We start from the raw sequence: 19,727 nt of genomic DNA, 5'->3' as shown, positions 1-19,727 counted from the left end.
TTCTACTGGAATATTATAACTATTACACTGCAGTGTGTAATAAAAGTAACTTCAGTGCGTCGAATAACAATCTAAGATAAAAAAATAGTTTTTAATACACGAAGTTAAAGGTTAGACTGCAGCTTGGGAAGCAAAAAGAAGATTTAAAATTGTTTGCTCACAAATTAGTCACAGTCAAAAAGGAATGGGTATACCATATACGTAACAAATTTGTAATAAAAATTCCGATATGGAATGCGTAGAGATATTCTAAAACAATAATATGTTATCGTATACGACCTAGAGAACTAGATGTTAGAAGAAACAAAATATAGTTTTGACAAAAAATTCAACCGCCTTCAAAAACCAAAAAATAATTTAACATAACAGGTTCATACTGGTTACCAATTTTGGAGTCGGTGACTTATTCAAATGAAATATTTTTTTCATACATTTGTCAATTTACTTAACTAGCTTACGTAGCGATAAAAAATATATATAATTTTACTTTACATCCAAAATGAAGATTTCGTTATTATCGTCTGGGGCTGTCTAAAATATACTTTAGTCTTTTATGATATTTTATTATAATGCCAGATACTTTCTAGATATTTTCTAATTTTCCTGGTGTCTTGTTTTCATACTTTCTAGAACCATTGGTATTGTAATTGAAACCATTCTCTCCGTGACAGTGTTATTCTCTGTTCTATTTTATTCAACTCTTTGTTTCAACTGACGAATGTATTGTTGCATCTAATATTGTGCTCAGTCGGATTAAACACCATTTGTTTTTGTTTTCAAACCCGAATCGAATACTTAATAATAAAATTTTTATGCGCAATATAAACTGAATTTTCCTTTATTGTTAAATCACAATGTTTAGAATTGTTTGTATTATTTCTGTTTATCCTATAACTACAGAATAATTTATTTCCATAAAGATTTGTTTACCCAAGTACTATTCGAAAATATGTTTTATCATCACAATCATTATTCACTTCATACACACTTTCAGCAGTAAAACGAATAACTACTGCCAATAAAAAATTGTAAAAATAGCTATTGGTAGTTAAATACAACCATAATTGAATTTATAAGCAAATACAAAATTTGTACTGATAAGGAATTGTATTTAATGAATGAAACTACAGTGAACGAAAAGTTTAACAGTAAATTTCTTTTAACTTTATCGGAAGTGATAATGATAATGTGTCTTTAATAAATTCGCTGCTAGATAACTGAACAAGGTTCGCACATCACTCATGTATTAATTCCAATCATGCTAATTCATTTATTGAATATATTAATTTATTGATTTGATATTATTCTCAGCGAAATATAAAACCCGTTTATTTATTTTCTCACGCCAACACTTCTATTTATGTGGCACAATAAATATCGAATAAAAAATGCAACTCTACGACCGTGACATACATAGGAGTGTTCGATAAAAAAACATTGACTGTATGAAGTCGTAGTAAACGTAATTGCCATATTTGTGATGAACGTGCGCGTAAACATGCAAAAAAATATTGCTAATATCAAAACAAACGGTGCGTCACTCACCTTTTTTGGCATCGTCGGGGAATCGAACTCGTCATCCTCGCGGCTGGAGAGCGTAGAGCAGGAGGAGCACGCGGAGTCCGCTGATAAAGACCTGGACCGCAACCAATTCACCTCCTCTTCCGTCGCACCCACTGCCACTCCGTCCGAGTAGTCGCTCACCACCACACTGGGAGTTCTAACTGTGCGACCCCTGGTCTCGCAGCCCTCGCTGCCCCGCCGGCCGAGTTCTACCACGTGAGCCTCGATGAGAGTCCTCTCCCTCCTGGGCGACATGGTGTCCGGAGGGGGCGTTATATCTCTCGGGTGGGAATGCCTTCTCAAACGGGTCTCCAACTCGACGGCAGAGTCGTCGCTGAGGTCGCGGCTGCGGCGCCTGACGGCGGCACGGTCGTCGTCATCAGAGGAGGAGATGTCTTCGGACGGGGAGGGTGCGCGCGGCGGGCGCAGGTACTGCATCGGCGCGGGTTCGAAGCGGCGCAACAGCTCGGAGACGCGCGGCTGTGTGACTCGGGCTGGACGAGCGAGGCGGCCGGTCAGCGGCGCGCGCGCCACCGCACTGTCTGCCTTCCGCGGCGCGTTCGGCGGCGCCTGCATCTCGCGCGCGTGTTCTGGACCGAGCCCCGCGCCCAGTTTCAAGTAGAACAGGCTGTGGTTTAGCGCTTTCTCGCGCAACACTCGACGGAAATCCTCCGGTGGTGATTGCTCCAGACGCGGCATTTCAGATACCTGAAACATCGGTGAATATCTAAACCCGAGTATAATAGCTAAGATATGCTATGACAAAAGAGACGTAATCTTTATTTATCTATTAATTAAACCAAAAAGTAACAGTGTGAAATTCAAAATACATATGTATAAATTTTGAGAAAAGTTGCTTACTATTCTACTGCCGTATGATAACAGCAAACATATAAGCATAGGTTGTTGAATACGGGAAATAGATGCCCAAAATGCATTTCAAGTTCAATAATTAGGCATTATAAGTATGTAGAATAAACACACAGTTAGTTTTTGTCACTTAAAATCCAGTTAACTGGCTACTATTAGATAAATTAATAACGCCGCTAATCCGTAGAAAAAATTAAATACACTTTATAACGGCAAATACCAGTACCTAAATTTACATATTAGAACAAAAAATATATTATCGTATACATAAATTACAGGTCATTTAACAACACAGTTATTACTAACCTTGTTTATTTGTTGGTAGAAATTAATTTTACTAGCAAATTAATTTACCACTTGCACATCACCGCGATAGTTTCTGAAACAAAGAAAATAAAGTTACATTAAATGAACAACAAATTACGAAATACGCGTGTTCAATCCTTGTTTTAAGTTTCAATGGAATGGAGTTGGTACTTGTATCCTGTACGTAATTCCTAAAACTCGCTACATATAACTAAAAAATGTAAGTATGAAAACAATACAAAAATATGTGATTCTACGTAATAATACGATAACAATACTCAACAAAAGGATGGGTGTTTAAAAAATTTAGACAATTCGACACATAAATTCGTAATTACAGTTATAACATTGCAAAGTAATCAAGTATCTCGTATTGTACTAAGCAGGGTTGTAGATATTCTACACTGTGCGGTCATTGTCCGTGGTTTACTTGAAACCACATTGCTATTCTCAATATCATTGGAATCAAGAAAGCATTAATATTGCTAATAGTAATTTTATACGAGTTACAATTCAGTCTTGGAAAATATAAGCTTAAATCCTCCGGAATAATCTAGCAATTTTTTTGGAAACAGTAGCATGCATTATATTTATCCAGGCTTTAGACTATCTGTGTACCAAACATCATTGAAATTTAGTACATAGAAATTCAGCAGCAACATTCGAATATTAAAAAATAAGTTTTACTTGCGGCTTCGCTTGCGTTTAAAGCCTGTAACGCTTCAAAAGTCTATGCTGACATAGACTACTTTTATCTCCGGCAATTTGCTTCCATTCGAAATAATTCTTTTTTTTATCAAATTTTTTAATAGATGTCGCTAGCGTCGTATATCGCTACTGTGATTAAGCTTCATTTGTAATAAGCGAAGTCGCGAGCAACACAGTTTAAAATAAATTTAAATAAAAAAGCTAATAATCGTCCCATCTCAAATAATATAAATACGTCAGAATGTCCTTTATGACTAATTGACAAAAATTCTGAACAACTACACACAAGGCAAATATTTGCGGATCATAAATAAGAGCTCCGTCATTGAACCACAATACAAATTGCGATGCAAATATTAGAATTAATCTTATAAAAATCCGCTTCTCTGAAACTTATCAGGAGGAAAAATAAAACTGAGTACATTGTACCCCATGATGCAATAGTTTCCTATATTTTATGTTTTACATTATTATATATGTAACGGAAGAGTATACGAAAAAGAAACTCTTCTGTGTAATCAGCATAAAAATTAATTGAAAAATTAAACGTGGTGGAACTATCGCGCTATTCTTTTCTCACTCACGCAATGTTATGGTTGACGTCACAATTCACTATTACTGTAATTTGACAGCAACCCTTTCCAACAAATTTTAAAGCTTTACAACTTATTTATTATTACGTGAATTTGATAATTCCTTTTCCGATAGATTTTAAATGAAATCATTTTTTGATAAATGTATTAAAAAAGTCGTCAACTACCCTATTAAATTTGAACACCGCGCCGTCACGTCTGCCGTCATGCGTTACATACTTTAATAATTATGATCATACCTTATGCATTATTGCACTGTGACGCGCTATACAGAAATTCCATGAGTCTATAAAGCTTAAACCACACTAACATCTTAATCATGAAGTGTATTCATCGGGACGAAGCGTAGATATAGCTACGATTTACCACGATAGTTTAACAACATATTTTGGCGAGTGTGTGCTAAGTGGATCTTATATTTTAGATAATAATATAGGGGCATTAATTGTGTCTTGGCTCCTACGTTAAAGGGGGCTAGAGTTTTACTAAATAAGTATTGTGTATGAGGGGAAGTAAGTAGGCGTCGATCAGAATGGACGTATGAAGCGATGTCGCAACATAAGGCAAAGCTTAAATAAGGTTTAAACAAAACGTAATATTTGATATATGATTTAACGATCACTCTGACTGCATGGAATAGAAATAAATGCAAAAATAATTCCATGATTTAACGTCATTAAAAATTCGGGAATTGTGCCTATTTATAGGTATTGTGCTCTAATCCGTAATTCAAAAATAAATATTCTGTTTCTAATTAGAGCTTAACAAATAATTAATTAGTCAACACACTCTGGTATTTCCATACGAACAGTGATAGGCTAACTATTCCAATAATTGTCACACTTTACGCTTGCTTATTTTTGTCGAATAAGCGTTTGTGGATAAACATACGAATATTTATTTAATCGCAATAAATAAAAGTAAATCTTTAAAATTTCCATAAAAAATTACTTACTAACAATATTGTATCCATTTTAACTACCAATATTTTCTTAAAACAATTTTAAGATTTAAAAGAGCAAATCTCTTCTTAGAATTGGAGTATCAGATGATCATAGGCTTGCCCCTATTACAAAGTTATAAATTGTTTAGAGTGTGTGTGTGTGCGTGTGTGTGAGTGGGGTTGTCTACATATCCCTTCAAAATAAATGCGCGAACTGATAATTTTTTTTTATATATATAACATACCAAAACACCTAACCACCAACTATTCTCATGGTCCCATATCCATAGCTTAATGTCAATCTTTTGTTCACTGAAAAACGCAATAGCTAATAAACGGCACCCATTGTCGCAGACAAACAATTAACTACATTCCTTCCTCATTCATCAGAGATGACATAATTTTCTATAGAAAATGTCACGTCATATTTACTGACTGATGGTTGAAATTTCAATAATAAAAATGCCAAAGGGGATTAACGCGATGTAATTAAAGGAAACATTGTTTACCATAATGATAACTTTAACGTACACCTTTATGCTGTGAGAACATAATTATTTATACGAGAAAATTAATTTCCTCGTATGACGCAGAGAAAAATTAAAATGCTTTCGTGTACTATTTTTTTTACAGGCACAATGACTCACTGCACAATATAAACAGATAGAGGAATGGTGTATCGATTTTTGTTGTGTATGGGACCCCGCACTCTACACAAGAGGTAACCTGCGAATGGGATAGTGGAATCCCCCGGTTTAGCAACTGCAGGGCCCTGGAGAGACGTCGGGAAGGGATATTTAGGGGAAGGAAAAAAACCCTCTTTGAACATTGGCGGAGAAAAGAAGGCCAGGAAATATTCGCGAACCTCCGTAGGCCTCAATGTATAGTTACAACCAAGAGGTGTACAACTGAAGTGTGTGACACGAGCCGCGGCAAAATTCCCATGTGTGCAGTGCAGTCCATGGGCGTGCATTCGGTGTGGAGTCTGAGCGCACAAGAAGTACCTCAGGGGTGTGCTATATCGATTGATATGAGATAATTATCCCGCAAAGTTGATGTAATTATGTCACTAAGGCGGGATTTATACATGGGTCGGTCGCTATCCGGACGAATACAAATATCCTACTAGCAAACGTTTTAGGAGTTTATGTCTCAAACATTTGACTCATAAGATTCCAATTTTATCTTAAAGTTTGATTTTTAACCGTCAAATAAAAGTTATCCAAATATGTTATAATCTAGATGAATATAAAAGTAAGACAACTGAACAGCTTTATTTATACACCAATATTGTTTTTTTTTCATGTTGTATCCCACGAATAACTTATATGTGATGATTGAAAAATTAGGCCTAAAACAAAATGATGACATATCTCCAATGGAAAAGAAAGAGATTGCAATAGTTAGCAATGATTTATAATTTGGATATATAAAGTTAGGGAACTTTACTAGGTACAGTGAGAGTCTTGACCTGGGATTCAAACCCAAGATTTCTTGATCCATAGTCGTCCTGTTACTAGACTAAGTAAGTGACAATACGGGATCAGACTAGTTACATAAAATGGAATACTTTATCTAGAGGTTATAGAACCGATAGTCCATTATAGTAACACGTAATAGTATATTAATTACTGAAACGATACGCACACGTATATATCTCTCAATTGTAAAAAGGCCCCTACTTAACATTAAGTCAGTTTATAGGGCTAGCTAAAAAACAAACAACACAAAACACACAACCCTTTTTTCTACCTTTTAGCCGTTACACCTAAAAGGTAGAAAAAAGGGCTAGCAAAGGAACTAGGGCATCTACTTTTTACCATGTGTATTCCGATACATATGATAGGAGCGAGCCTAGCACCATTTCGGGCATTACACATTGTGCCCCATGTGACGTTTGATGATTATTAACCCAGAATACTGTTTACTCCAGAAAAACATAACATTTCAATAATTCCTCTTAGTATGGGCGGCGTGTATGTAGAATGGCGATAATAGTTCGGTTCCATCCACGTTTATTTTTATCTATGTATTGCACGGGTACCGAGTACGTGTTTAGCAACTTTTATCAGCGCCTACCGCTTACATGGAAGTAAGAATCAAATTTTTGATATGGTCTTACAAAAATACATTTTTGTCCCATTGTTAAATATATAAAATATTAAAGAAAATACCCGATTGTAAGCAGAAATTTAAATTGCGTATTATCTTTTTCCTCGATGGAATGATTATGACCGCAAAACTTTGCGATTGTCTTGCCCCTTTTGACGCAAATCCTAATATAACCACAAAGTGATGTTCGTCTTGTCCGACATTGAAGTTTTAGTATTGAATTTAGCGAATATACGTGACATAAATAATAAACAATCAACAAACCTACTTACATTTTTGACACATTGTGAAATAATTACGTCATAGAAAATAAGACCGCGGAAGGCCACACTTCAGTAGTTCACGGTAAACATCACGCTATAAAACCATGTAATTCTTCGCATACATTAATCGATCTTACTTTACTTAGCTTAAGTTTACGATCCAGAAAAACTATAACAGTTCAACATAGAACATAATTTTGTATTTTATAGTATTGGTTATACGGACGTTGTTCTTTATCGCGGTTTAGTATATTAACCACTTAACTATATATGACTACGTAACAATTTTATTTTATAAAATATATCTCTGCTCAGAAAATATTGTAATATTTTCTAGTTGGTGCGAGCTCGCTTGAATAGTTACCGCGCCATTCACTATTTCTACAAACAAGCAAACATGTACATTGTACACGCTCTATTATATACCAATTTTAAGAATATTGAAGCCAACGTGATTAAAGTAACTGAGAATTAATATCGAAAGTATTAGCGACTAGACTAGATCTGTGCCCTGCAATATTTGCTATACAAAGTGTATATTAGTGTTGTAAATTTTTATGAACAAGCATAACGCTTACATTAGAGATGGTGCTCAGAATACGGAGAAAGACTTGACAATATAATTCATGTAGGGGAAAGTGGGGGGAAACCGGATAGGGGGTAAAAGTGGATAGTGGCTATTTTCATAGTAGGTATATTACTGTCGCGTTCTAAACCTTCGACCGACACTCATAAACGCTCGCTTAGTGTGGTTACAAATGGTGGCTAGGAAAGACTCTCATCGCGCCCGTTTATACGACAAAACGAAAATACAGGTAAATGATCTATTATTTTCTAATGTTTGACATATTTTTATTGGTTTTGGTTATAAGTAAATACAATGTTGTATTTTTTTATAATGTCATGGATATTTAGTCCATAAAAACTATATGAAGTGTTTTCCTAAGTTAAAAAAGTGTTGGTGAATATTATTTCAATAATGGTACATGTGGGGTGAAGTCGGACGGGGTTGTATCGGATATCCGCTTTTACCCCAGTGATCGAAGTTTCGATTTATGTTTTGAGTATTTAGTTTAATTATATATATTTTAGTGTTTTGTACCTATTAATCTTTACTCATTTTTTGACAGTTCCTAAATATGTCACGGACCTACGTCAAAAAAGCAAATAGGCGGACATGCTTTTGGCAATGAATTCCGTTTTAGAAGATAGAATGGATATCTTTTGGCAGCGCTTGTTTATTATGTACTCAAGACATTGAAAATTTTCCAAATCAGGAAAATTTATAGACAAAGTATTCCGAAAGTGTCCTTCTAGTAAAAGTTCTGATGTCAAACGTATAAGCTACAAGTTGGTAAAAAAACGGCAAAGAAGAAAAAAAAGGTTGAAAAGAAAGGCAAAGACTAGGGTTATTGGTAAAAAAATAAATAAAGGAAATAGTCAAGAGGATACAAAAATTTTAATTTGTTAGGAAAAATACAGACAAGCCTCGTCCACTGATGTATGGTACGTGGCACGGCATGCCTGAAGTAGAGTGTGGAGTGCCTCATGAAGGTTGTATTGGAGTTTCTGCACCAGAGATATTATTTTTATATGCAAATATTGGGAATAATTAATATATTTTGGTATTTTGTAGTATACATATTCACCTCGTTGATAAAATATGCGTATCCGGTTTTACCCATAGGTATGGGGTGAATCCGGAAATATGTTTTTTTGCTAAAACCAGTCCTACTTCTTATAATTATAATTGATCGCTGATATTTTTGCGCTAAAGGTATGTCTTATGTATGTTCTACGATAAGTGATGCTGATTTTTTAAATATATAATGTTTTAACTAACATTTTTTTGTTCTTTTCTTAACTATCCGGTGTCGCCCCACTTTCCCCTAGGTACATAAAATTATATTTCACCATAAGGCTTAAATGATATCTGACATACGTAGTATAAAATTGTTTTCTTCCTGCCAACCTTGACCAAAAGAACAAGGAGGCTGAATGTCATCATATACCGCAGTGAAAGTCGACATTCTGCGCATCGACATTACTTTGCGATGAATTTTAATCCGTCAATTTGATAGGTCACTTGTTTTTAATTTAAATAATAAAGTAGAGTTTCATGGAATTTTGTTAAATTCAACATAATATTATCCTTGTTTTCGTTGACCATAAATTATTATACAAATACCTGTTGTCAGTAATTTTAATGCTATGTAAGTACTTACTCGTTATATTAGATACATACTACTTATTTTATCCTCAAAACGCATACTTTCACTAACCATTAGATATAGTACGCCTAATTCTAAGTTCTAGATGAAGGTGAATATCATTAGTAAATGACGTGAAAATAAACATATAAATCGTAGAAAACAATCAGTCCAAACAAGGAATCTGCTCCTTAATAACTTATAATAAAACAAAAAGAATACGAAACAATACTTCACAATAACATACACCATTTTTCACGGAAACAATATGTACCATGTAAAATCGAGTCGGATCAGCCGTCTACGATTCATCATACCGCATCCAACAATTCGTTTCGTTAGATGTTAGTATGCGAGTATCGGCGTGACGTCAAACGCAGCCTTGCTGTAGAGTAAGGGCAGTACGAGTAATACCAAATAACTTAATTTAGACTCCGTGACAAATTGACTCGATTGTTTTATATGCGGTTTATTTTAAAGTTGGAATAATAACGTTTTTTTTTTCCTCACAGTCCGTGCTCTATATTTCCATAGCGTGTGTGACACACTTGGCGAAAAGTGTGTGCACTAGTTGCGCCTCTGCATACCCCTTCGGAGATAAATGAATGATGTGTGTTTGTTTTTTTTGCTATGTATAAGCGATGAAGCCTACGTATTTTCGATCACATATATTTGTGTCCCTGTAATGATAAGTTTTAACTAGGAAGTTCTTGTGGTAATGCATTGCGCAACAACTGCCAAATGAGTTAGTATAGGAATAGTTTTATATATAAAAAATTGCCGCAACTTCTACATTTGCGAAAGTCAACATCTGCAGTCCTTGTTCATATAAAACATACTTTAGGTAAATATAGTAAGATTTATTTATTTATTTTATTTATTACAGATATGGCACGTAAAAAAATAGCGGTTCGTATTTACATTTGATTTTTGTTATTCTTCTAATATTACTTATGTATCTCATTCGCCTGCGCATGAAAACGGAATGAAAATATTGTAGCAACCTTACTTATTCTCAAGGCTTGTTTGTATTCTTACAACGAAAGATAATGTCTACCGATCTGCTCTTTATTTTAGTAGCTTAAAAATGTCCTCTCTAAATTTTATAAATATAGAGTGGACGTAGAAAATAAATTCTAATATGTACCTTGCTGTCAAGTTATTATACTGAACGATTTTTTTGCGAAAAGATATAAATTAAAGAAGTGACAATTAGTATTAAGTAACAAAAGACTTTTCAACAAAAATTACATCGCATCCAAAATCCACTTAAAAAAACAAAAAAATATAATTTACAGGCTACCAATTTTGGAGTCGTTGCCTAATTTTGTTTGCTTGGAAGACATTATTTTTATTTCGATTTAAACACGAAACTACTGAACGGATTTTGATAAAAACTTAAAGCGATTTGAAAGTGTATACTTTAGTAGTATTTTTGTCCAAATCGATTATTTATCAGGGAGTTATGAGGTAACCAATATAAACAAAAATGTTAGGAATGAATAACCTCCTTTTTAGAGTCTTTTAAAAACAGGTATTTGTCACATTGTACAAAGTTGTCAATTTTACGAGCAGAGAGATATTTTGAAAAAAAAAACTAAAATAAACATACTTTCGAATATAATTTACATTCAAACATAGATACATACCAACTCAAGTTAGCAAAAAACTTACTCATTTTAAACACACTTCATGGTGATACTAACACAATATGTTAATGACATACTGAAACTATACATTAAGCGTCATGAACACGAGAGCAGTCGCGCGGAAAGCTTATGACTGTCAGGTGGTGGCCTAGATACCTGATAACGCAAAATTAACAACGATAACAACACCGTGACGGATTGAGCACACTCACCCGTCAGCAAGAACATAGAAAATTCCATGTTAGAACATTAAAAGACACTTATTTCATAAACTAATATAGTAAAGACGAAATGTTCCATTGAAACTTCTTTGCGCAGAAGGACCTCTAATCTATATATGAATGAATCTCTGTTTCCCTTGGACGCTGCAACACGCGTGGACGGATTGTAAACTTTCGCTTATTCTTTTTTTTTGTGTTAATTATTGTTAAGAGAATTGGTTCTTATGAAAGGTAAAGAACTAATGTTCTATTAGAACTCTCCGCAGAAGAACCCTCTATTTCCCTTGGTCATCGCATCACGCGTGGACAGATAGAAAAATTTCGTTTTGTTTTTTTGAGTTAATTAATGTCAGAAGAAGGTTCTTATAAAACATTATTAAGGAATTTAAGGGGAACATTAGAAAATTTTAGGAGATTTAACGACAATATTAATTTTACATCACTGTCAGTTGTTTGAAGAACTGTCAGCGATTGACAGTATGCGCACTGCAAATATCGTTTAACACAGATGGATCGGTTGATTTATTATTCCAATTCTAATTCAATATTCATAGGTCTGTCGTGTCAGCTAGTAATTAAATAAAAATTGTACGAACAGTGAGCAATGACAAAACCAACATCTGATTTTAAATGCAATCGGAAAATGACTATCTGAAATGTGTATTAGGAACATTATAGTATCTGAAGTTGAGTCATTTGAGTGGCAACGAAGGTTTATAAAACGATCGGTTATTGTGTTCGCTTTCAAACTTGCGAAAGCGTATTTTTTGTTCGATATGGTCATTGCAACTCGAGTTTCTTTTTATATGACATCAGCGAAAAATGTACTCTATAAAGATCCTATAGCTGATATATAGGTGTTTATATGTCAAATGAATTCACAATAAACGTAAAAATACAAAGACGGCAAGAGAAATCAATAAATACAATCGATGTTCCGAGCTAGTGACTTTAAACACAGATGTTAAATAAAAAAATAACCTTCAATATCCAAGCAGAATTGAAATGCACGTAAACACATAAAAAATCGCATGCTTATTGGAAAATAATGAAAACATTGCGCTAACGCACATAGCCAGCACAAATGAGGATCTAATGACTGGCTGATGACTATACCGCGTGGGGCAAGAAGTGGCAACAATGATGGGATGATGCATTGTTGGGACATTATCTGTATACATTTTTCCTGTTACTTCATTGCACGCGATGAGCCTGCTTTTAATACTCAGGCCGATTCATGTGATATGCCAAGGCGCCTTCGTTTTTCACTGTTTGGTTGCGTCATGGAGTATCAAACAGCAAATTGGGCCCATTTTTCTTCATTTATGTACTAATTACCTGTGTAGCGTGTCATGGAGTTACTAACTGATTATTATATAAATATATTTTTTTATATTATAATCAGATGTAATTGAATCGTTAGAGCGATGCAAAACATGATAAAATACTCTAATCGAAAGTATTTAGTTTAATTAAAAGTTTTTACTCTTTCTGGCGACCGCCACGCTTCGGCACTGTAATCGGTCTAGCTCCTAAACTACTTCTCAGCCCATTATGAAACTTCGCAGGGATTATCTATACAATAGTAGCTATTTTTAGATAAAAAATAAAAAAAATATAAATATGCCAACTTTGTGAAATTCAAGTTTGAAACTTTCAAACACTTTTTTTTCAAAGAAAAAAAAACATACATACATACATAACATCACGCATTTTATCCCCGAAGGGGTATGCAGAGGCGCAACTAGGGCACCCACTTTTCGCCAAGTATGTTCCGTCCCATGATGTGATAGGGGGCGAGCCTAACGCCATATCGGGCACAAATTCCAGACTCCGGGCTGATACTGAGCAGAAAAACCCAAATATCACTTTGCCCGACCCGGGATTCGAATCCAGGACCTCAGAGTGCTATTATATTAAGTATTTATTTCATTGCTTTATTTATTTTATTGTAACATTTAAAAACTTGATAATTGGATTCGAAGTGGCGTATACCAGCCGGCCAGGCAAAACTTCAAAGTCCTTTACCTCGCTTACCAGGCTTTATACTTTAATAATATTTTGTATCTGGATCGAGGACATATACAGGTATAACATAATCAAATATTACGAAAATCTGTGACATCGAGTTTTTTTTCGTGCCCGCTTCACGTGGAATGCCCCTGATGCAATTAATTTAAGGTCAGGGACCCTTATTCGGCCCACGGGGGCGAATCCGTCTTTTTACAATTACGAGTGATCTAATCGAACAGTTTTTATATCCGTATAGGAAAGAATAGTCAAAAAATCTTCTTTTCCCTATATAACTTTAAAGCTGTCCTTAGATTAGAACGCCCGTAATTGCAAAAAGTCGGAGTCACCCCCGTAGGCGGAATAGGCCCCCTGACAATATATGGACGGTTGAAAGGCTAATTGACACCTTTTTTCAGAAAACTTTACGAGGTTAAAAAAACATTAAAAAACGTGTTGATTTTAAACATGTATGAAACTGTGTTACAAAAAAATATCACTTACGTCAATTAACTTTTCAACCGTCGATATATTAAGAGGGCCTATCCGCCTACGTGATAGTCTAAAATTTTTATACACCATTAATGACTACATAGTATAAAACAAAGTCGCTTTCTCTGTCCCTATGTCCCTTGGTATGCTTAAATCTTTAAAACTACGCAACGGATTTTGATGCGTTTTTTTTTAATAGGTAGAGTGATTCAAGAGGAAGGTTTATATGTATAATAACATCCATTAAATAGTCGAGAAATACTGTTATTTTGTTATGTAATACCCGTGCGAAGCCAGAGCGGGCCGCTATGTTTTTATATACAACGTTCACAGTTTTTCTATAGTGTATTAAGTATCAGCATTGTACCCTTGCGAAGCCAGAGCGGGTCGCTAGTAAATTAATATTATTTAAAATAATATGATTATGACCTTTATGTCTTTCCCTAAAACCCGCACAACAAAATAAGATTTAGTTTAGAACCGTCGTTTACGACAGAAGGTTACCCGTGTTTGTATGTTTGTTATGTTAATGAGATCAGATTAACTCAACATCAAACGCGAGGTCACATCAACTGAAAACTACGATAGTACTCAAGTACGTTGATCCTATTGAAATCGTCACGTTTTGAAATTGTAATTTTATAGTACGATTTATTGCTGATAAATATGCGATTAGTTTGACGCTATTTGCGTAGAAAAACAGAATTCCATTCGCTATTTGACGTCTCTATGGAAATTTTTATGTAATACTGTTATACATTTTACTACTATGTTTAAAATATCAAATGCAAGAAATGTATTATCTAGTTCAATATTTTGCACATCTCTTTTTATATTCAACTTGAAATTTAAACTTTTAATATAAACGGGTGTAAAGTAAAAAGAATTTTCAGTTATAAAGAATCTGTTTTTTTTTTTTTATTTCTGTTTAACAACATTTTATTTTCTCAAAAGATTACAAAAAATCACTTGTAGAGAAAATACAATCAGTAAAAAAATATTTATTACTCAATAAATTTTATCAGTATATATTTTGATATTTTGTTTTTATTTTACGAAATATTTTAGTTACTCGTATCTACGTCGTATTAAAAATTATGCCACTCGGTCGCAGGATTCGATTTAATTTTAATAAATAATTCAAATATTTTAATACATACAAACATGACTACCTGACTAATAATAATTTAAATATATATGTTATATAATATACAGTATAATACTGTTAAACAAGTAAAATTTAAAGTAAATAAAATAAACATAGCCTTTTATATATCGATTGCAAATAGGCTAGACTGTGCCTACGTGAATCACTGCTGCAGGAGGCATGCTCCGATATGAGGAGAGCAGTAGTGGACGCATTATTGTTTATCGCCTCATAATTATCTTACTAATATAAATATAAGTATTGTTTTGCTAACCCCAAATGAATCTGTGTTACTTGATTAATAATAATAAATAAAATATGTTGCACTTTTATGCGACAAAGCCTGGCAGATAACTGTGGATGCCCTAATGTTGCTTGGACGCAATCACTTCGTACAATTTGTAAAAAAATATGTTTAATTAGCTTTTTGTACGTATTAAAAGTAGTAGGTATAAGACGATATTTGCTGAAATACAATTATCACTGTGTAGGGCCTGGCTTAATTAATACGATATTACAATAAATTAAAATGATACATTTGTAGATGACTTTATTTACTTTGCAACCTTCGATGTTAATTATTTACTTCACTGGCCTTTTCCGAATAGTATTTATAAAGTATTAAGTAATTAATTTATTATCTTAAAACATATCTGCATCTTAAGGTGGTAGCTCAAGGTCCATTTTCATACATTTTGTTTCGGCTTTAATCTGGGTATGACGAAATTTTAAAGGCCGAAATATCCATGATTATTAATTATTTTTACATTTTTCTTTCAACTGCGAGAACTAATCACTAACTAGACGTGAATTTAAATTCTTTACTTGCCAATACTTGTTTAGTTACCCAGATTAAAGCCGAAACAAAATGTATGAAAATGGACCTTGAGCTACCACCTTAAAGTGAAGGGTTTACGGTCTGTTTTTCACACGTCTTTTTTATACTGTTTATTTTGTTTTTAAGTCTTACCAAATAGTAAAAGCAAGTTTACATATATTCGTAAGACACGACAATATCATGGATACGTTTAATGTTATTTAATTTTAATTAAATCAAAGAAAACTGAGAAGACTAATCACTTTTACATTTTCTAAATTAAAAACTATTTATTATAAATACAAGCACACGAAAATCTACGTCACTATATAAAAAAATGCATTAAATAAAGACGAAATTCGTACTAACTTAACAAAAGCAATTAAACAGATTAGAAACCGTAGCGATACGAGAGTGGTCGCGGTTATCTTAATAAATTAACTATTTCATTTAAAACATTTGAGAAAGTGAGTCTCTCAATCACCACAGTGACTGAAACGAAATTCGAACACTTAAAAAATATATAAAACTAAACGCACTATATATTGATGAGCAGTGAAGAAGCACGTCCTATATTCTTTGATATTAAATATGACATTTATAAAATATATATAAATATTAAATATGACATATATATTATATGTTAATACGGGCAATACATTCTGAGCAGGTGCTATTTTCGTGGTTATCAACCACGCTCAATGATAAAACTAGACTAATTTGATGGTTAAAGCGGATAGAAAAGAGCATGTATAACACAAGAGTATTTTCAGGTCAAAGATTTTGCTGGTTTAGTCTATTACCGATATAAACCTCTATTCAAGTTTAACAAGAATTTGGAATTAGTAATGTATCATTGTCGCATGGGTATCAAAAATATGTAGTGATATACGTAAAACCCCGACTGCAAGCCGCTTTATCTGAATCTCATACAATTAGTGTACACAAAACTAATACACATAAAACTATAACAAACATTATGAAACGCAAATTATTATGATGAAATGTAAAACACTTCCTCTGACCTTCAACATGTTGAAAATAAACCTCACAGCGTTAATTAATATTGTAATATATGATTTTTTGCGTTACAGTAAAATGTAACCATCCATATATTTATCAGTAGTAACGTGTTTACGCTCTGATTCATCAGATTAATTATAAGATAACAATAATTTGGCCAATACTGATCGAACGCAATTACGTTTTCCATAAAAATGTAAAAACGTAAAAAAACTTTACTATACGAGTTATTTACAGGAAAAAAAACGGATTGTCTGACAGACATTTCTTGCTATTAACCTCTGAAGGTTGCGAATTATGCACGCCTGGAGCCGTAAATATTGAACCATTATGAAATAACTAAATATTAGAACCAATAAAGCAATGATTTATTACATATTTTACTAATTAATTGATTTCATTATACATTTGCAAGTGGCCATTTGCTGTTCATGTGATTTTTATCAAAAAACACTGTATTCCTATTTATTAACTTTAAAGTGGGCCTTCAAAAAGATAAGAGATTTTTTTAATGAGCCTACAGTACTTATATTCTATAATAATCTTACCTCTCATAGATTCCGCAGGAGCAACACATTCCACAAAATAATTAAAAAAAATGTAAACGTTTACACCATTGCAAGCTGATAAGGTTGAAATTTATCTACCAAATTATCTAAAAACTCACATAACAAGCCCAAAGCGTGACCTCATTACCCGCCCATATCGCTTCTATTCACAAATTAATTGTTATTATAAAAACCAGTGACGTTAGCATTTATCGCTATTGTTAGAAAGCTCTGGTTACAATTACGATAACAATAGTTATTTTAATAAATATAAATAACTGGATACTACATAGATTGTTAGCACGCTGACGTAGGTTCACATACGAAATATAGGTTCAACCTGCCTGTTCATTTATAGATCTTTCGTATGTGGGAATGTCAAAGGATAGTAAATATCATAGTCTAAGCAGCAACTTGCAACTATGAAAACAGGAAAAAATAATTAAAAAGAGCATTGTAGACAACCAAATTACTAAGACTTATGATGCAAATGGCTAAGTCTAGATATGACAACAAGGAACAAGCAGACAAAACAAAACAATTATAGGCCTAACAACAAGACAATATTAGAAAAGGCTTAAAGCAGATAAAACAAAATAAAACAACCCTAGCAACAAGACAACATTCAAAAAAGCCTAAAATACAATTCAATACAAATTATGAATAGTTTAGTTGACGTGTCATTGATTTAGTATTTTAAAGCCTATTTTACAATGTTATTTAATTGTTACCCGCTAGTCTATGTAAAACAAGTAATCCTAAATGCACTCTTCTGTTTACTACTTACTCGGGAGCTTTACTTTTGTATTTGGTCGCATTATATTATATACAACGATAACATATTCAGACCATTTGAAACAGGCCCTTAGTATAATAAAGGCTTATTAATATGGGATAAGTAAATCCCCCTGAGCTGTAAATCACATTATCGCTCACACTGACGTCATAGCAAAAGTAATTATAATTGAGGAATCGAGTTACGTTGCATTTTTACGCTTTCATCAAATGAGCTAAGTACGTAAGCAGTAATTTACAGTAATTTACTGCATTGGGAATTTTTAATGCTGGATCAACTGATAATAAGTAAATATAAGCCCATAATGTTAGAAGACTCGTCAAAACATTATAATTTTTGACCTAGAAAGCATCATGTCAATGTATCGTATTTTGGACCTCTAAAGAAATTGTTGTCTAACGTTAGTTTTTATGAAGCATATTTTTTTCGATATAATGCGGATGGGAAAGTGCCCCACTACATACCATGGTAAATGGAGTGAGGACTAATAGTATATGGACTGACGAGTGATGATTTCCCCTCAATAGTCGACACAATTATGCCGGCCTGTTGAAAACAGATATACACAGGCTGATCCCGGAACGCGACACACGTAGGCCACTATGGCGGGTTTTAATACCTTTTAAAGAGTACTCGCTATCCGGGCGGATATAAAATAAATCCTACCACCACAGCTCATATCTGTTGTAGGTATATATCCGGAAATAGTATCCTTTAATACCAGAGTTTAATTTTCAGTTTTCTTTGGTATAGGCATTTGGTATATTAATATGGGCACTCAGTTATTGCCGCCCCGCATGTTCTGCATGCCTATTTTGCGGGACTAAAAAGAAAGGTCCCTGATTACATCTATGTCCCACTTCGCAGTTGCAATACGGCCTATTAATAAATCCGGCATTGCTAAACATACATATTATGAAAAATGAACAACTGACAGAAAATTATCTCTATCAAAAAGTTATATCTCTACTTAGGTTATCGTTCTTTTAAGCCCGTAAAATTAAAGTAAACTTGGTAAGACGGGCTTAGCAATTGCATCACTAGTCACGAGATGCCGACTTAGCTGTATCATTGAATGTACAGATTTGATACTCATGTGAGATAAAAAAACATTTACATTTATAATACTTTTATAACTGCATTTACTTATCTTTACTGAAATTATGATCATTAAATTATAGCATGCTATATTTGTTTTTAGGTTTTGCTTGTTTATAGTAATAAAAAGGAATGGTTTTTAGTTTGTAGGAGCTAATCTAACTGTTAAACCGATTTTGAGAATTTTTTAATTAGTAGGAAGCTACATTACTCGTGTGTGCTATAGGCTTTTTACTCCAGAAAATCTTTTTCATGCGGCAAATACTAGTGTGAAATGAAACAACGTTTATATTTATAATACTTTCATAAATAAATTTATTTATCTTTACAGATATTATGATTACTAAATTAAAGCAAT

General features: G+C 33.5%; 1 protein-coding gene across 1 annotated transcript in view; it reads right to left on the bottom strand.

Moving 5' to 3' along the window:
• Window positions 1-19,727, bottom strand: part of LOC115454151 (inositol-trisphosphate 3-kinase A) — a 161,738-nt gene that overhangs the window by 131,556 nt on the left and 10,455 nt on the right. Inside the window, exons 2-3 of the mRNA XM_037437363.1 lie at window positions 2,740-2,812; window positions 1,546-2,271 (exon numbers count right to left, since the gene is read on the bottom strand). Of these exons, the coding sequence (XP_037293260.1) occupies window positions 1,546-2,262 (717 nt within the window). The 5' untranslated portion in view covers window positions 2,263-2,271; window positions 2,740-2,812. The remainder of the gene's footprint in view (window positions 1-1,545; window positions 2,272-2,739; window positions 2,813-19,727) is intronic.

Source organism: Manduca sexta, chromosome 11 (genome assembly GCF_014839805.1).
Source record: "Manduca sexta isolate Smith_Timp_Sample1 chromosome 11, JHU_Msex_v1.0, whole genome shotgun sequence".
Lineage (NCBI taxonomy): Eukaryota > Metazoa > Arthropoda > Insecta > Lepidoptera > Sphingidae > Manduca > Manduca sexta.
Note: the sequence above shows the minus strand (reverse complement) of the source record. Positions and strands in the feature narration are given on the sequence as shown.